Source organism: Bubalus kerabau, chromosome 17, assembly GCF_029407905.1.
Source record: "Bubalus kerabau isolate K-KA32 ecotype Philippines breed swamp buffalo chromosome 17, PCC_UOA_SB_1v2, whole genome shotgun sequence".
In the NCBI taxonomy this organism is placed as follows: domain Eukaryota; kingdom Metazoa; phylum Chordata; class Mammalia; order Artiodactyla; family Bovidae; genus Bubalus; species Bubalus kerabau.
This window is the reverse complement of record NC_073640.1, coordinates 19,045,565-19,066,210: the sequence shown is the minus strand read 5'-3', so window position 1 is coordinate 19,066,210 and position 20,646 is coordinate 19,045,565. Positions and strand designations below refer to the sequence as shown.

The following is a 20,646-nucleotide window of genomic DNA, read 5'->3' as shown; positions in this document are numbered from 1 at the left end:
TATTTTATTAAAGAATTATGAATCTTTTCATATAATGAAGCCTTTCCACAAAAAGGAAGGAAAAATTAAACACAAAATAAAATCTCATATTTTTCCAGTAGTCATATATGGATGTGAAAAAGACTATAAAGAAAGCTGAGGGCCAAAGAATTGATGCTTTTGAACTGTGGTGTTGGAGAAGACTCTTGAGAGTCCTTGGACTGCAAGGAGATCAAACCAGTCAATCCTAAAGGAAATCAGTCCTGAATATTCATTGGAAGGACTGATGCTGAAGCTGAAACTCCAGTACTGTGGCCACCTGATGTGAAGAACTGACTCATTGGAAAAGACCCTGATGCTGGGAAAGATTGAAGGCAGGAGGAGAAGGGGACGACAGAGGATGAGATGGTTGGATGGCATCACTGACTCGATGGACATGAATTTGAGTAAGCTCAGGGAGTTGGTGATGGACAGGGAAGTCTGGCATGCTGCAGCCCAAAGAGTCACAAACAGTGGGACACAACTGAGTGACTGAACTGAACTGAACTGATGGGGGTATGTGAGGTTCTTTAATGTTAAATAAAGTAAGTTTCTCGGGAGCCATTCCAAATGATACAGTTCTTGCTTCTTTTAATCGACTTTTAGGTTATTTATGGAGTATGTCATAGAATGTAACATGGAATACCATGTGGTAGTTCATTACTTTGCCCCCTCCAACAGATATAAATGAGTTCTCTCTATTAATAAACAGAAGGACTGACTTAGGTGAACTTTGTATTTAGTTAATAGCTATATAAGATCGATCTGATTCCCAACCCCTCCCCTACCCCAAAATATTTGAGCACCACTATTTCACAACACTATAAAAACTGAGAACTAGTTGGATGAAATAAAAACATGTAGTTCTTTGATAAATAAAACAGAAGAAACCATAAGTAGTTACTGTTATTTATTATTATTATTGCTTCTTTATTATTTAGCTATATTTCTAATTAGGTTTTACTTATGTGTATTAAAAAGGCACAGTGGATGTATAAGATTATGAACTACTGGAGGGCAGGGCTACATGTACCAATTTCATAGCACCCCGAGTGCAGTCCAGTGATGACTTTACTGTTTAGTATGATAAATTGTTCTTCATAGGAAAAAATAATAACTAATATATAACTATATAATACATCTACTCTTTGATAGAATTCTCATTGTATATGCTGGTGGTAGTCACTAAGTGGTGTCCAATTCTTTGCGACCCCATGGACTGTGGTCTGCCATACTCCTTTGTCCATGGGATTTCCCATGCAAGAATATTGGAGTGGGTTGCTATTTCTTTCTCCAGAGGATCTTCCTGACCCAGAGATCAAATCCACCTCCTCTGCATTGCAGGCAGACTGTTTACCGCTGGGCCACCAGGGATGCCCTTCTCAATGTATATACCATCTCAATAATAATAGCTTTTTAATTCAACTGTGACACAATTCAAAATATGTTAGCATATGGGTCTGTCTGTATGTTTTTTCAAGCATTAGGGCCTATGAAAAATTTCTCAACTTTGTGATAGAGTTATTTTCAAATTTCCTAATAAGAATAATAACATGATATTTATCTTTTGAAAAAAATTAAGAACTCTACTGAAGTCAAACAAAAATAACAAAACATGATAAATGAATTTTTACTATTAAAAGGATGGGTTACAAAAAGCAACAAAAGAAGAGAAGACAATAATTCTGAGAAAATCTGGAAAGGCTTTTATTTTTATAGCTACTAAAATTTCTGAAAGTTACAAGGTTTTATTTCAGAATACCTGAAATAGAGCCTTCACAGTAGAGTTTTACAACTGTTACATATTTTGTTTATTTTTAAAAGTGCTTTGCATTGATAATATAAAGACTTTTCAGCTGAGCATTCAAAATCCCTTATCTGACTATATGAATTTAAGAATAACCCAATTTACACAGTTAAAAATAAGTTTTAAAAAGTAAAAGAAAAAAGGTATTCTCAGAGATGAAATTTAGTACTACAAAATTTGGGAAAATCATACCTCATCAGTGTTGTAGATAATCTGGAGTCCTGAGGAAATCATTTCGACAAGGTAAAGGAGATAGAGGGACACTGCATTTATCTGAAAACCAACAAACACTACAATAGGTTAGAGAAAACCAAAAAAATACTATGTTACAAAATTAAATGTAAAAGCTAAAATTACAAGTCATTTGCTCTTGTAGTAGCATATCTAACTGTTTTCTTTCCTATGAAAAACTAAAGGAGCTGTGGATTTAGTTCATAATAAAAATCTCAGCTTTGTATATAAAACTCTAAAATCCTCAAATTCACTGTGATGGTTAAGCTGATCAGGGGTATTTTTATGACATTTGCTTTCTAAGATTTATATTGAAACTGTAGATTTAAGTACTTCTACTTTGAAAAAGTTTTGTCCCTTGGGCAAATGTAACGTGAATCCAATTTAAGTCTGGGTAAATGAAAAACTTATTGGGCAGTAAGACATTAGGACTATGCCACCATAAACAACAGGTAGCACATCCTGTATTCAGAGAACACAGAACTTACATCAGCAACTGTAGGAATATATTAATCAAACATTTAAAATATATTTATGAAAAAAGAATTCTAAAAATGAGGCTTTTTCTTTTATTAGTCTATTAAAGATAAACATTATATGCTCTAAACAAAACAAACAAAAGAAGACAATAATGTCCCCTTTAACCAAAAATAAAGACTCTCATAGAATTCTGAATGGGCTATATACATTTTCTCGAGGAAATAAGCAGTGAAAGATAAATAGCACAACATGGACAAACCTTGAAAACATTACACTAAAAGAAAGGAATCAGTCACGTTAGACCACATGGTATATGATTCCATTTACATGAAATGTACAAACTAGGCTTGTTCATACAGACAGAAAGTAGACTGGTAATTGCCTACAGTGGGGGTCTTTGAAGGAGATAAGGAGTGACTGCCAACAGGCACTGGATTTCGCTCTGGGGTGATGCAGATGTTCTGCAATGTTGTTTGAACAACTTTGTGAATATATTAAAAAGTTGTACACTTTACAAAGGCAAATTGTATATTATGTGAATTATATCTCAATAAAGTTATCCAATAAACAAATAAATGAGAAGCAGTGAAAATTTTTCATTTAGCCAGGAAACAGTTAACTTGAGGTAAAAACAAAGAGGAGGTAAGACATAATTTTCTTATCATATAATTCTAACCCAGAAGATTATTATCCACTAACAGCCTTGCTGCCTTGTGCCTTTGCTGACTCTCCTCCAATCCTTTGTGAAAAACGGACAGAAAGTTGGGGCAGAAAATTATTTGTGCCCTAGATTCCTTGGACAAAGCAGCTGTGTGCCACCGGGGCCTGCCAGTGGGGGTAACTCTCTCAGGAATCAGGACTATCCTGAATGTCTCTTGACTTCCCAGCACTCAAAGTCCAGTTGGTCTCAGGGTCTTGTCAAGGTCCAAGTGGGTCACATAAGAAAATGTAAGATTCTAGTTTAAGGCGTTTTATAATAGACCAACATTAACTCTTAAGTGACTTTTCTCAGAACATAGTAAGCAAGAGCTTGATCCCATTGGGTCACCCAAATATTCTCATAGAGCACTGACACTGGCCTGTCAGAAATGATCTCAAAGAAATTTCATTTCCATGGAGAGGGAGGAGGAAGGAGGGTTCAGGATGGGGAACACATGTATACCTGTGGCAGATTCATTTTGATATATGGCAAAACCAATACAATATTGTAAAGTTAAATAAAATAAAATTAAAAAAAAAAAAGAAGAAATTTCATTTCTATTGACAGCCAACTACAGCAATATCTCAAAGAACTCTGCTATAATTTTTAGGAGGCTTCTGTGAGAAAATATCAGTAAGTGGCAAAATGTACGGGATTTCCAAATAACAGGTTGACCAGCATTTATTTGAAACCTACTATGTGCTAGGCACTAAGTTTAAATTCTGAAATACAAAAATAAATGAATTGTTATCTTCTAAAAACCCTATGTCAAACAGCAAACATATCTGTGAAAGCAAAAGGTACAGAAAACCTAATTATATGAAAAATTATGAGACAGCTGAGCAACTACATATTTATGTAACATTAAATCTCCATAGAACTGGTTACAAATAACCATTAAGAGTTTCTGCTGTGTAGAAATGGGGACACTGAACTTTCTGTGTTTGGAGGAGTCATTCTAAAGTAAGACATTTCAGATCTCTAGAGAGAAAGGAACTATAAAAAGGAGATACTCGTATTTTAGTAAGTAATATATGAATAGTAAGTATTCTATTCTAAAGACAACAGAACCAAATGCTGAAGGGGAAGAAAATCCATTAAAGATAAATAGCATATATAACACTTGTATACTAGAAATAAGGCAAAGGGGTACACAGATGTGAGAGAAAAAATGAAAACAAAATATGAACCTTTACAGTGTATTCTTAGCATATAAAATTTATATATATATATAAAATGTCTTTTGGAATTGTGGTATGTTTTTAGCATCATTGAAGGCTGATTTATTAGAAATGGACTGTCACGTAACAAAAACTTCTGATTTGTTGTTATATTACTGTCAGTTGTCTTTTATTCTCTGGTTCCTAAATATTGAAATTCCTCTAAATTTGATAATGAGCACAAGCTTTTGTCACTGAAAGAGCTGTAGGATCCTTTCTTCTAGATAGTAGTATTATAATCCCTCCAGCTGCCCTTTTTGCTTTTGGACCAAGAATGCAATAATATTTACTGCGCAATCACAATAACTAATTCAGTTACACTGGGATTTCTTCATTTCATGGCTGATTCTCTATTTCCATTTTGAACAATTTAAGTTTTAAAAAATGTAAATCTAATTTTTAAAAAATGTAAATAGCCTCAAACATTCTATGATATAGAGTAAAAATGCAGAAGAAAATGTGTAGTCTTCTCTTTTTACCTGAAGATGACCATATTCCTCATAGGAGAGGATCTCATCTCCTGTATGTACATTGAAAATGGAGTGAAGACATGTTGTTGGGCGTGGATCCTGCTTAAATTGCTGGACCTGGAATAAAATATAAAATTTAAATGATGCTAATTCACATTCTAATCCAAAATCAGAGATTATATATTTTTCAAGAGACTTTTTAATGCGGAAAGCTACAGCTTATAGACAGAGGATACAACAAAGCAGAATGTTACGTTTTCTAAAGAAACAAAATAGATAAAATTCATGATTATTAATGTAATACAGTTAACATGACTGTTAAATACTTAACTGATACTTCACAAACAACTGAAGTATAATAGGAAGCTTGTTAATGTATTAGCATTGACTTTGTAATGTTTTCCATCTTATTTTAGAGTCAAATAATGGTTTCCTCTATGGGACTGGATTTCAGAGACTGTATCCCACTGTACTGCGCTTTGGAAATGCTTCCATGACACTCAATGAAAGAGCGCTTCAGGCCACATTCTAATTCAATAAGTTTTCAAAACACCAAATGCTTTTTCTTTCTCCAAGATTTACAAATTGTTACCATGCTCCTGTCAACATGTTTTCATTTCTTTCACCACACATACCGTCATTACTAAGGCACCAATTCCAAGAGAATATAGGCCATATTTTTACTTATTAACTCAATATAAAATTTAATCATTTTAAAATACTCATTAACTAAGTATTAAATGAGAAAAGGAGACAAACTCCAAGGACAAGCACATATTAATTCAATTTTGCAAAAATCTGCTAATAAAGTTATATGCCAAGTATATCTACTACTAGTTCCCTGGAAATATAAGATGAATAGGAACAAAGAATGAACAGAATGACACATCGGTTCAGTTCATTTCAGTAGCTCAGTCGTGTCCGACTTTTTGCGACCCCATGAATCGCAGCACGCCAGGCCTCCCTGTCCATCAACAACTCCCGGAGTTCACTCAAACTCACGTCCATCGAGTCGGTGATTCCATCCAGCCATCTCATCCTCTATCGTCCCCTTCTCCTCCAGCCCCCAATCACTTCCAGCATCAGAGTCTTCTCCAATGAGTCACTCTTTGCATGAGGTGGCCAAATTATTGGAGTTTCAGCTTTAGCATCATTCCTTCCAAAGAAATCCCAGGGCTGATCTCCTTCAGAATGGACTGGTTGGATCTCCTGGCAGTCCAAGGGACTCGCAAGAGTCTTCTCCAACACCACACTTCAAAAGCATCAATTCTTCGGTGCTCAGCTTTCTTCACAGTCCAACTCTCACATCCATACATGACCACTGGAAAAACCATAGCTTTGACTAGACGGACCTTTGTTGGCAAAGTAATGTCTCTGCTTTTCAATATGCTGTCTAGGTTGGTCATAACTTTCCTTCCAAGGAGTAAGCGTCTTTCAATTTCATGGCTGCAATCACCATCTGCAGTGATTTTGGAGCCCAAAAAAATAAAATCTGTCACTGTTTCCCCATCTATTTGCCATGAAGTGATGGGACCAGATGCCATGATCTTCATTTTCTGAACGTTGAGCTTTAAGCCAACTTTTTCACTCTCCTCTTTCACTTTCATCAAGAGGCTCTTTAGTTCCTCTTCACTTTCTGCCATAAGGGTGGTGTCATCTGCATAGCTGATGTTATTGATATTTCTCTCAGCAATCTTGATTCCAGCTTGTGCTTCTTCCAGCCCAGTGTTTCTCATGATGTACTCTGCATAGAAGTTAAATAAGCAGGGTGACAATACACAGCCTCGACATACTCCTTTTCCTATTTGGAACCAGTCTGTTGTTCCATGTCCAGTTCTAACTGTTGCTTCCTGACCTGCATACAGGTTTCTCAAGAGGCAGGTCAGGTGGTCTGGTATTCCCATCTCTTCCAGAATTTCCCACAGTTTATTGTGGTCCACACAGTCAAAGGCTTTGGCATAGTCAATAAAGCAGAAATAGATGTTTTTCTGGAACTCTCTTGCTTTTTCCATGATCCAGCAGATGTTGGCAATTTGATCTCTGGTTCCTCTGCCTTTTCTAAAACCAGCTTGAACATCTGGAAGTTCACGGTTCACGTATTGCTGAAGCCTGGCTTGGAGAATTTTGAGCATTGCTTTACTAGCGTGTGAGATGAGTGCAATTGTGTGGTAGTTTGAGCATTCTTTGGCATTGCCTTTCTTTGGGATTGGAATGAAAACTGACCTTTTCCAGTCCTGTGGCCACTGCTGACTTTTCCAAATTTGCTGGCACATTGAGTGCAGCACTTTCACAGCATCATCTTTCAGGATTTGGAATAGCTCAACTGGAATTCCATCACCTCCACTAGCTTTGTTTGTAGTGATGCTTTCTAAGGCCCACTTGACTTCACATTCCAGGATGTCTGGCTCTAGGTCAGTGATCACACCATCATGATTATCTGGGTCATGAAGATCCTTTTTGTACAGTTCTTCTGTGTATTCTTGCCACCTCTTCTTAATCTCTTCTGCTTCTGTTAGGTCCATACCATATCTGTCCTTTATCGAGCCCATCTTTGCATGAAATGTTCCCTTGGTATCTCTGATTTTCTTGAAGAGATCCCTAGTCTTTCCCATTCTGTTGTTTTCCTCTATTTCTTTGCATTGATCTCTGAGGAAGGCTTTCTTATCTCTCCTTGCTATTCTTTGGAACTCTGCATCCAGATGCTTACATCTTTCCTTTTCTCCTTTGCTTTTCGCTTCTCTTCTTTTCACAGCTATTTGTAAGGCCTCCCCAGACAGCCATTTTGCTTGTTTGCATTTCTTTTCCATGGGGATGGTCTTGATCCCTGTCTCCTGTACAATGTCACGAACCTCAGTCCATAGTTCATCAGGCACTCTATCAGATCTAGTCCCTTAAATCTATTTCTCACTTCCACTGTATAATCATAAGGGATTTGATTTAGGTCATACCTGAATGGTCTAGTGGTTTTCCCTACTTTCTTCAATTTAAGTCTGAATTTGGCATTCATGATCTGAGCCACAGTCAGCTCCCGGTCTTGTTTTTGCTGACTGTATAGAGCTTCTCCATCTTTGGCTGCAAAGAATATAATCAATCTGATTTCGGTGTTGACACTTTGGTGATGTCCACGTGTAGACTTCTCTTGTGTTGGTGGAAGAGGGTGTTTGCTATGACCAGTGCGTTCTCCTGGCAAAACTCTTATTAGCCTTTGCCCTGCTTCATTCCATATGCCAAGGACAAATAAAAGCAATGACTTTCTTCTCTCTTTGAAAGATATAAATGATGATAGTATCTGAGTATTCATGATCTTGACTTGTTTTACTTGGCTAAGGAAGCGCATAGAATCATACTCTCTTTTCCATCTTCAAATTTTTTTTCATCCTTAAAGTATTGTCTTAATAAGATCTTCTTTAATAAAGTCCCTTCTGAACCAAAACTAAAATTCCTTCCTCTGGACTCCCATACCAGGGTGCTTATCCTTTATTTATTTCTCCAGTGTTTCATTTTTATTTGTTTTCTGTATCTCCCACTATCTTTCAAGCTTCAAGAAGTTATACTCTCCAATATGGCAGGCACTAGCTATCTGTGACAAACTGAAGTCAGTTCAGTTCAGTTGCTCAGTCATGTCCAACTCTTTGAGACCCCATGGACTACAGCACGCCAGGCATCCCTGTCCTGCACCAACTCCTAGAGCTTGTTCAAACTCATGTCCATCAAGTTGGTGATGCCATCCAAACATCTCATCCTCTGTCATCCCCTTCTCCTCCCACCTTCAATCTTTCCCAGCATCAGTGTCTTTTCCAAGGAGTCAGTTTTTCACATCAGGTGGCCAAAGTATTGGGAGTTTCAGCTTCAGCATCAGTCCTTCCAATGAATAACCAGGACTGATTTTCTTTAGGATTGATTGGTTTGATCTGCTTGCTGTCAAAGGAACACAGGAGTCTTTTCCAATGCCATAGTTCAAAAGCATCAGTTCTTCAGCACTCAGCTTTCTTTATGGTTCAAATCTCACATCCATACATGAATACTGGAAAAACCATAGCTTTGACAATACAGACAATTATATAAAATTTAGAAATTCAAGTTTTCAGTCACAATGGCCCCATATCAAGTGCTCAAAAGCCACATGTGGTTTCTCTGTTGTTCAATACAGTAACAGAGAACATTTAGATCATCACAAAAAAATTTGACAGTACTGTTATAGAGGGCTAACACACCTTTCCACCCCTCCAAGAGCCCTACATAAACACATATGTTATGTTATGCATGCATCTTCAGGTGTGGCCAATTCTGTTGGACCCTATGCACTGCAGCCCACCAGGCTCCTGTGTCTGTGCGATTTTCCAGGTAAGAATACTGAATTGTGTTGCCATTTTCTCCTCCAGGGGACCTTCCTGATTCAACCCACATCTCCTGCAGCTCCTGCATTGGCAGGTGTTTACTTTTACCACTGAGCTATCCACAAGCCCTCCCTAAGGTTGAAATCAACAAAATTAAAGCCAGGAACTATCAGCAGATAATCAGAAATGAGAGAATGAGGGTAAAGGTATGGATGTACACACTCCATCTATGTAGTGACCAAGCTATTCTGTGTTAACTCAGAAAAGGTGAGATGGCTACCCCATCTGAGTGTCTGAAACTGCTGGTAACAGTCTCAGGGTACACAAATATAGAAATCAATGTGGTCATTACTTTCATAGTACCATGACTATTCTCAAAGCACTGAACATTTTTCTGGGCTCTTAAGACAAAAATGTCGTTAAATTAAAACAGAATATATTTTGCCCACTTGATAAGTATCTAAATGGATAAGGTTTTATTAGTTTAATAAAGTGATTGCTGCAGGTGACAAAGCAGTGTTTGTCATTTGTCTTCAAGACACCCAAGTACCCAGCATGAGAATTTATAATCAATGATTGTGCCCGAGGAAAGCTAACTATTAAATGATCAAAGATGATCAAACAGTGAATTATATAATTATGCTTTGAGTCTTAAAGCTGTAAAAAGACAACTTAAAATTTCAGGGAAAAAAAAGACCCAAATTCAATAAGCTTTGAAAATTAATGAAGCATATTGTATACAAAATATAGACAAAAAGTACTCTTGAGAGCAGCCAAAATCCGGAGGATATTAATTAGTATTGTATGATATCTGGCATATGGCAAGTAAAAATAAAGAATTATTTATTGAAGTAAGAATTTCTAGATTAAAAGAAATCTAGAATAATGTTTTTTCCTTCTTGCATTTTATTTAGACTTTTCCTCAAAATTTTAATCACTGTGAATAAGCAAGTTTATCATTCAGGAAAAGGTACTGAGTATTTTGTGATGACAGAATACTCTTAAAAACATCGTTAATTTATAGACTTAAAATATACACTGAGGTAGGAAAATCATCTCATAAGGGAATCCAGGAAGAATAAATTTTATAAAAATTTAATGATTTCTCATGAATTAGAAAGTACTTAGGTAGCATTTTCAGGAAATAAATTTTTTATGCAGACAATTAGGGACAGCAACATTCATAGCACACTGTAAAGCAGATCCTTATTTTCTGAACTATGAACTGTAAATTGAATCCATTTTGAAATCTGAATGCTCCTCTTTAAGAAGTATTAATAAAAATAGGTATATGAACACCTAGAGGTAAAAAATAACTAATGTTAATAGTAGAAATTAATACAAGCAGAAAGGAAATAATAGAAATTAGATTGCTCTATATTCTTCAAATCAAGGAAAACTATTCACTCAAATAAATTAAAACATCCCATTTAGGTAGTGTTATTAGAAAATATATCAGGAAGCATGCTTTACAATGAGAAGCAAAAAATTTTCACTAAGTCATGATTTTATGTCAGAAGATGAGCTTTAAGGTCAAACAGCACATGAACATTACAAATATGCTTTACTTTAGTTTTAAGGGAGGGCCAAAAGATAAAAGTACACATTTAAAAGTATGGTAACAATGTCTACTGCTATGAAATCATGAAGGAAATAGTGAGCACTGAGGTGAAGGTATGCTGCTGCTGCTGCTGCTAAGTCGCTTCAGTCGTGTCCGACTCTGTGCGACTCCATAGATGGTAGCCCACCAGGCTCCGCTGTCCCTGGGATTCTCCAGGCAAGAACACTGGAGTGGGTTGCCAGTTCCTTCTCCAGTGCATAAAAGTGAAAAGTGAAAGTGAAGTCGCTCAGTCGTGTCCGACTCCTAGCAACCCCATGGACTGCAGCCTACCAGGCTCCTCCGTCCATGGGATTTGCCAGGCAAGAGTACTGGAGTGGGTATGGTGGGAGGTAATTAGTTGCGTGCATGGTTTAGTCTTACTGAGTCATATGTGCATTGTAGCAATATCTTCTATTCCTACTATAAGGTTATGGGGTTCAAGAAAGATTATACCAATAACAGTGTTTTAAAATTTGTAAAATTCTACATTATGTAGTATGCAGAAATAACAAATGTGATCCTAATGTATTCTGTACCTTCTTACAACTCACGTAAGTCAAAAAAAGATAATCCTTTGTAATTTAAGGAATTCAAAGACAGCTTAAGTTACATTCAAGTTGTATTCAAAAGAATACCACACTATGAATACTTGTTAGTAAAGTTGAATAATATTTAGAAAAGGACATTAACAAGATTAAACAAGTCACAAAGAAAAAAATTTATAGTACATCATTTTCTTCCTTTTGATAAACAATTATAACTTAAGTATGTCAACCGGGTTAGCAAGCACATGAAATTCATGGTTCACACAATGTTTTCTCGAGAGAAAAGGTGAATTCATACACATTAAACATTCATGAAATGATAAATGTGAAACAAATAGTAAACTTCTCACACTTAGGAAAAAAATCTTTAATTAAAATTACTTCAATATGTTATACAAATTTAATTCAAATATTAAATGTCAATATGACATATTACTTTATTTCAAGCATTGAAAAACCTTTATAATAATGATTTGCAAAGTCAAATCTCAGTAGACAAATTATATGTTTTTCATATATCTCTATTATCAACTTGTGAATAAATTTACTTTCTGCAAACTAATTTTTTTTGTTGCCATATTTTGGTGACAGAATATATAGGGTTTTTTTTTTTTGCATTTTTGACTTCAGGTCAGGTCTTAAAAAATGTGCTATCACAAAAACTTAATATAATATCCATATGATAGAGATATACAAAATATTAAGTGATCAAAATTGCCTGTATTAACTACTGAAGTGCATCTTTACTAATAAATCATCAAACCTGGGAGTGGTCGTTGAGGAACCATGATGTAAATTTATTAACGTACTACAATATATTAGGACCTGGAAACACAGAGATGTAGGTAAGTAGGGGGAATATCACATTATATTTGTATAGAGCTTTATAGTTTAAAAAGTTTTATTATGTACATTGTTTAATTTCTAAAATAATCCTGTGAAGTCTGCTGTTTTCTAAGCCTTTAATTCCTGCCCTCTTTATATATGTGACTGAATTATTATATTTCTAAACTAAAGTTCAATTAGAGTAATGACATGTACAAAAGGAATTTTGATAAGGATTTTCTTATTTAATACAATACTGGTTAGAATTATGCATATCATGAGGTTCTTGAGAAACTATTTATTTGAGCAAACACCAGATGCAAAATACAAATTCAAGCCCAAATAACAGTTGCCAATCAATCTTGCTTAAGCTATTTCTTCAATTTCAGTATTTCAAAACCCTGGGCTGGGAAGGCAGAACTGTTTTAATCTATCTAGACTGCCCCCAGGATGTGGCTTTACCTTTTGAAAGTACATCCTTCTTCAGAAGATGCTATTGCTATACTGGTTAAATTAATCCCTCAGGACGATGTGAGAATTTCAGTCCATACTACAGTGTTTTACCTTATCGGCCTGACGCATGTAGCAGTAGAGAATTCCTCTCATACATTTTATAGCCGAGTGCTCCAGCTCATGGGTCCTTCCCTTGTCATCATCAATGCGCCTGGGTGAGAGAGATAACTCATGAAACAAATTGGAAATGCATTTGAAAAGGAAGCAGAGCTTTTGATAATTAAGTATTTATCTGGCTAATCCTATGTTCTGGTAACAACTACTAATTCTGTAACAGTGAAACTTCATTTTCCCAGCAGATGTAGAAATGTTTAAAAAAAAATCTCATGATGAAATTGTGCAAATTTCCCCTTGTCTTAAGGAAGTAAGTCAACTGTGTTAAAATAGTGTATAATATTTTCAACACTGACTTGGCTGAAACTTTAAAGGATATTTCTATACTAGAAAAATCTACCAATGGATTTTTTAAATTCACCATTTACAGAGCACAGGCAATTTTAAATACCAATCCCTTTAGGTTATGCAATGATCACTTGGATCCAAAGAAGTGTAGATTAACGTAGGCCCATGTCTCCTTTCTCTGCTGTGTTTAACAATGCCAGAATGGGCACTTCAGTCAGCAGTGCCTTCAATCAAAAATGCATCCAGGACAATACTGATGTATTTGGGCATAAAGTTTTATATTCTCAGGTCTTAGTTTAAAATCAATTGACCACAGTTCACAACTCCTGCTTTTAAAAAACAAAAAACAGCTGACACTTAAATATTAAATTAGGTTAAGCTGTTTTTCAATCTTTAAGTTCCTTTTTTATTATTGATCAGTGGCCTTCAAAAAAGATGTTATCCACTCTTGAAAAAATAAAAGTAGCTTAATCATTATTTTACTAAATCATAAGTAAATAACTATCATCCTCACTTGACAAAAAACACTACCTGTTCCCCATAAAAAGTAAACTATCATTACTTCCTCTTTCAGTTACAGATCTCATATACCAGCAGTGGAAAGAACAATGATCATTTTAATACAGTATGGTGAATGTCAGTAAAAATGTCTATTTGTCACTAGAACACCATTCTTCTTTTCACACGCAGGCATTAAAGTATAACTAGTATGATTCTGCTCTGTGATCTTTTTTCCCATGATGTCAGAACTAAGTGTTAACAGGCAAATTATGGAGTGGATAACATTGGACTTGGCACTGATAAATGAAGGAAACAGCACATCTGGAGTAAAATGAACTCAGTGAAATGTTCTGCATATAATTCCCACTTCATAAAAAACAAAGAAGTAATTCAAAAAGAAACAAAATCCAATTTTTCTAAAATTACCTTGACTGCAATTTCTCTGCCCCTAATTTCCACAAGCATTAGACCAAGACTAAAATATCCCACAATAATTTAGCCACAATAAAGAATTCTTCTATTTTAATGACGTTTTTATTTCTCCTTTCCTTAGCAAATAATAGTGGTAACCAGAAGAATATTTCTTTTCTGACTTAGAAAATGAAAGAACAGTTGTATTTGAGTAAAAACATTTAGGCAACTAGTATATATCTATTTCCTCTCCTAAGATTTAAAATGAACCTTTTCATCCAAAATAATTCCTCTATTTTCCACCAAGAACTAGCAAGCTTTACTGATGTACATTCAAGTTTTAATATGATCTCAATAAAATGTTTAATTAAAAAAAAACAGATATGTAACTTTAACTGATCACAAGCCATGTGGAGATGTTGACTGAATATTTCTATAATATTAAGTCTTAAGTTTATATTTAAATCAAAACTTAAAAATACATAACTAGTGAAAAACTAAACACTTAAATCCTATCACTGGTGCATTGTTTCCCCACAGCCAAGTTTCAAGGAAAACAAATCAGAATACTGTTTGGTCATGTGACTTGACTGTTTACAAGGACTAAGCTAGGGCCACCTGTTATATTTAACTCCTAAAATAGCAATAAATCTGACACTGAGAGGGAACAGGCCAACATCTTGCATGAAGTATTCCCCTCTCTCTCTCTCAGAGAGTACTGCAAAGTATCTTACCAATATCTCTCCTTGAGATTTTCTAACATATGCACATTTAAACAGTCTAAAGTGCTTTTTCAAATCAATACTCTTTAAAAAAAAAAAAGCTACTTTTCTCAAACATAAAAAGTAAAGAAAACTAAATTCCTTATTTAAACCCTAAATTAAAGTCATGCTTTTTCTCTAGAAGTAAGAACAAAAAATGCAAAAACTCTATATAATACTTTTTAGTATAGCATAAAGTACAGGTTTGGGGCTTCCCAGGTGGCTCAGTGGTAAAGAATCCACTTGCCCATGTAGGAGCCGCAGGAGACAAAGCTTTAATCCTTGGGTCGGGAAGTTCCCATGGAGGAGCAAATGGCAACTCATTCCAGTATTCTTCTCAGAATACTCCTATGGACAAAGAAGCCTGGTGGGCTAGAGTCCATGGGGTCATAAGAGGGTCGGACATGACTCAGCAACTGAGCACACATGCAAAGTATAGGTTCAAATTGGATGAAACTGGAGCCTATTCTACAGAGTGAAGTAAGCCAGAAAGAAAAACACCAATACAGTATACTAACACATAGGTCCATGAATCAAGGCAAATTGGAAGTGGTCAAACAAGAGATGGCAAGGGTGAATGTTGACATTCTAGGAATCAGCGAACTCAAATGGACTGGAATGGGCGAATTTAACTCAGATGACCATTATATCTACTACTGTGGGCAGGAATCCCTCAGAAGAAATGGAGTGGCCATCATGGTCAACAAGAGAGTCCGAAATGCAGTACTTGGATGCAATCTCAAAAATGACAGAAGGATCTCTGTTCGTTTCCAAGGCTAACCATTCAATATCACAGTAATCCAAGTCTATGCCCCAACAAGTAATGCTGAAGAAGCTGAAGTTGAACGGTTCTATGAAGACCTACAAGACCTTTTAGAACTAACACCCAAAAAAGGTGTCCTTTTCATTATAGGGGACTGGAATGCAAAAGAAGGAAGTCAAGAAACATCTGGAGTAACAGCCAAATTTGGCCTTGGAATATGGAATGAAGCAGGGCAAAGACTAGTAAGAGTTTTACCAAGAAAATGCACTGGTCATAACAAACACCCTCTTCCAACAACACAAGAGAAGACTCTATACATGGAAATCACCAGATGGTCAACACCGAAATCAGATTGATTATATTCTTTGCAGCCAAAGATGGAGAAGCTCTATACAGTCAGCAAAAAACAAGACCAGGAGCTGACTGTGGCTCAGACCATGAACTCCTTATTGCCAAATTCAGACTTAAATTGAAGAAAGTAGGGAAAACCACTAGACCATTCAGGTATGACCTAAATCAAATCCCTTATGATTATACAGTGGAAGTGAGAAATAGATGTAAGGGACTAGATCTGATAGAGTGCCTGATGAACTATGGACTGAGGTTCGTGACATTGTACAGGAGACAGGGATCAAGACCATCCCCATGGAAAAGAAATGCAAACAAGCAAAATGGCTGTCTGGGGAGGCCTTACAAATAGCTGTGAAAAGAAGAGAAGCGAAAAGCAAAGGAGAAAAGGAAAGATGTAAGCATCTGGATGCAGAGTTCCAAAGAATAGCAAGAAGAGATAAGAAAGCCTTCTTCAGCAATCAATGCAAAGAAATAGAGGAAAACAACAGAATGGGAAAGACTAGGGATCTCTTCAAGAAAATCAGAGATACCAAAGGAACATTTCATGCAAAGATGGGCTCGATAAAGGACAGATATGGTATGGACCTAACAGAAGCAGAAGAGATTAAGAAGAGATGGCAAGAATACACAGAAGAACTGTAAAAAGATCTTCATGACCCAGATAATCATGATGGTGTGATCACTGACCTAGAGCCAGACATCCTGGAATGTGAAGTCAAGTGGGCCTTAGAAAGCATCACTACAAACAAAGCTAGTGGAGGTGATGGAATTCCAGTTGAGCTATTCCAAATCCTGAAAGATGATGCTGTGAAAGTGCTGCACTCAATGTGCCAGCAAATTTGGAAAAGTCAGCAGTGGCCACAGGACTGGAAAAGGTCAGTTTTCATTCCAGTCCCAAAGAAAGGCAATGCCAAAGAATGCTCAAACTACTACACAATTGCACTCATCTCACACGCTAGTAAAGCAATGCTCAAAATTCTCCAAGCCAGGCTTCAGCAATACGTGAACCGTGAACTTCCAGATGTTCAAGCTGGTTTTAGAAAAGGCAGAGGAACCAGAGATCAAATTGCCAACATCTGCTGGATCATGGAAAAAGCAAGAGAGTTCCAGAAAAGCATCTATTTCTGCTTTATTGACTATGCCAAAGCCTTTGACTGTGTGGATCACAATAAACTGTGGAAAATTCTTCAAGAGATGGGAACACCAGACCACCTGATCTGCCTCTTGAGAAACCTGTATGCAGGTCAGGAAGCAACAGTTAGAACTGGACATGGAACAACAGACTGGTTCCAAATAGGAAAAGGAGTTCGTCAAGGCTGTCTATTGTCACCCTGTTTATTTAACTTATATGCAGAGTACATCATGAGAAACACTGGACTGGAAGAAACACAAGCTGGAGTCAAGATTGCTGGGAGAAATATCAATAACCTCAGCTATGCAGATGACACCACCCTTATGGCAGAAAGTGAAGAGGAACTCAAAAGCCTCTTGATCAAAGTGAAAGTGGAGAGTGAAAAAGTTGGCTTAAAGCTCAACATTCAGAAAATGAAGATCATGGCATCCGGTCCCATCACTTCATGGGAAATAGATGTGGAAACAGTGGAAACCGTGTCAGACTTTATTTTTCTGGGCTCCCAAATCACTGCAGATGGTGACTGCAGCCATGAAATTAAAAGAGGCTTACTCCTTGGAAGGAAAGTTATGACCAACCTAGATAGCATATTCAAAAGCAGAGACATTACTTTGCCAACAAAGGATCTTCTAGTCAAGGCTATGGTTTTTCCTGTGGTCATGTATGGATGTGAGAGTTGGACTATGAAGAAGGCTGAGTGCCGAAGAATTGATGCTTTTGAAGTGTGGTGTTGGAGAAGACTCTTGAGAGTCCCTTGGACTGCAAGGAGATCCACCCAGTCCATTCTGAAGGAGATCAGCCCTGGGATTTCTTTGGAAGGAATGATGCTAAAGCTGAAACTCCAGTACTTTGGCCACCTCATGCAAAGAGTTGACTCATTGGCAAAGACTCTGATGCTGGGAGAGACTGGGGGCAAGAGGAGAAGGGGACGACAGAGGATGAGATGGCTGGATGGCATCACTGACTCGATGGACATGAGTCTCAGTGAACTCCGGGAGCTGTTGATGGACAGGGAGGCCTGGCGTGCTGTGATTCATGGGGTCGCAAAGAGTCGGACACAACTGAGCGACTGATCTGATCTGAGCACATATATATGGAATTTAGAAAGATGGTAACACTAACCTTGTATACGAGACAGCAAAAGAGACACTGATGTATAGAACAGTCTTTTGGACTCTGTGGGAGAGGGAGAGGGTGGGATGATTTGGGAGAATGGCATTGAAAGATGTATAATATCATATATGAAACAAGTTGCCAGTCCAGGTTCGATGCACAATACTGGATGCTTGGGGCTGGTGCACTGGGATGACCCAGAGGGAGGGTACGAGGAGGGAGGAGGGAGGAGGGAGGAGGGTTCAGGATGGGAAACACGTGTATACCTGTGGCGGATGCATGTTGATATATGGCAAAACCAATACAATATTGTAAAGTAAAAAATTAAATTAAATTAAATTAAATTAAATAAATAAATAAAGTTTTGGACAATTGACTAGTTTTAGAAACAATTTTAACCTAAATCATGTAAAGCAATATAATTATTTATAAAATAAAATAATTATAATAGTTATAATTATATAACTAAGTATAAATTTTAATTATATTAATTATAATTATATTCATAATTATAATGCAACATAGATATAATTATAAAGTAATATAAATAGATATAATTATAATTAGAAATAATGCAATATAATTTTAAACAAAGGTATATTCAGTACTACAACTTGATATGTGTAAAAGACATCTTAAAAAGTAAAACATATTAGTAAGCATTTCTTTCCTCCTCTAACATAAAACAAAATTACAAAGTGAAACTATAATATTGCCTTTAAGAAAAACAAACTATGTCAAAATGTATTTTACAAATAAGCTATTTCACTGCCTCTTGCTTTTATCCAATTATTTAATTAAATCAAACCATACTCCTAATGTAAATGAAATATAAATGTGCATAAAATAATTATTTTAAGTCCTCAGTACACATGTACATACACACACATTCAAATAGAACTGAGGTTTCAAGAGATTGTTTACATGACTGATTGAAAACTAATGCAATTAGAAAAATCAAATTACTTTCATTTTAAAAAATTAATGACTTCATATTATGCATTCATTACCAATAAGAGAGAGATATAAATCCTAGCTTAATTTTTGACAAATTTTTCCTAATGTTATCTATATGATTTCATCAGCATTTATAAGCAGAATTGGAAACAGAATTCTTCTAATTTTACAACATGGGGATTATCTAAACAAATTATCACAGCTTAATACTGTGGGTAAAAACGGCTTCATCCTAATTCTGTGGTATGTACCCTTGTGTTTCTCCAAACAGAAGACATGTTGTTTGCTAGTAAAACAAAAAGTTGTTACTTTAACTATATAAGATAAATTATCCAGGGAGTTAGTAAATAGATAGTGTCCCCAGCAAAGAAAGGACTTTAAATTCTCTACGAGATTTTTGAAGGCTTCTGGGAAAGGGCCTGTACTCTCGTATTTTTTTAAGCAATTTTCCCTGAACACTTTATTCAGAAAAATTTCAAATCTATACAAAAGCTACACAACTGCTACAATGAATAAAACTCTGCTCTTCACATGGATTCAAGAGCTGATAAAATTAGCTTGAATTCTTTATCTATAATTTATTCTCTGCACTAACACCGTACATATTTCAGAAGTATCCCCTAAAAACAAGGACATTTGCCTATATGACCATAATATCATTATCACACCAAGGAGCTAATAGCATGGACATAGTGTCTAATATATACTGAATATCAAATACAATCCAATTATCCCCAAAATATACTTTAGGCTTTTTTTAGTGCATGATTCAATCAAGGTTCACACATTGCATTTGATTCTCATAATCTAGCCATCTTCATACCTATTTTCTAATCTTCTATGATTACATTTTTAAGAGACCAGGCAAGTTGTCTTATAAGTAGCCACAATCTGGCTTTGTCTGACTTTACTTACGGTAGAGCCACCTACACATTTTGATAAGAAGTAGATATGGGTGATGTGTCATATCAGGAAGCACCTATCTAACATCAGTGAAACACATCAATGATTTAAGACAGAGTAATCATATTCATGTTAAGGATACAATCTTCAAATCAGAGGCACATGCATTTACTACCTTCGGAGAATTAATATTCAGAAATCCAAGTTTATAACAGTTAAAATGTATCACTACTGACTACAAGTCAAGACCCACATTGGATGCTATCCATATATATTATTATATATTATAATATATTGTAATTATATATTATATATATTATATATTATAAATAAATAATGAAATAAAATAAATAGATATTAATAATGAAAAAAGAGAACTTCTGTATTGTGAAAAGGTTTATTTTTCTTTTACTTTATAAGAATTTTCTGACTTAGTGATATCCCAATGAAGTGCAGTTAGAAAAACACTAAACTGGGGGAAGGAAGGAGAGGACTTTTGGTCCTGGCTCTATCATTAACTAGGTGTGTCATTTGGGACTACTCTATTAACTACTCTAGGCTCTAGTTTCATCATCAATCACTATCAGTTTCCTCTATGGTCAAAAC

General features: G+C 35.8%; 1 protein-coding gene across 4 annotated transcripts in view; it reads right to left on the bottom strand.

Annotated features, from left to right (window-relative positions):
• Nucleotides 1-20,646, bottom strand: part of PHKB (phosphorylase kinase regulatory subunit beta) — a 235,261-nt gene that overhangs the window by 173,890 nt on the left and 40,725 nt on the right. For all 4 annotated transcript variants that reach the window (XM_055552724.1, XM_055552725.1, XM_055552726.1 and 1 more), the window contains 3 exons: nt 12,798-12,897; nt 4,936-5,043; nt 2,018-2,098 (listed from right to left, as the gene is read on the bottom strand). In XM_055552724.1, the coding sequence (XP_055408699.1) occupies nt 2,018-2,098; nt 4,936-5,043; nt 12,798-12,897 (289 nt within the window). The remainder of the gene's footprint in view (nt 1-2,017; nt 2,099-4,935; nt 5,044-12,797; nt 12,898-20,646) is intronic.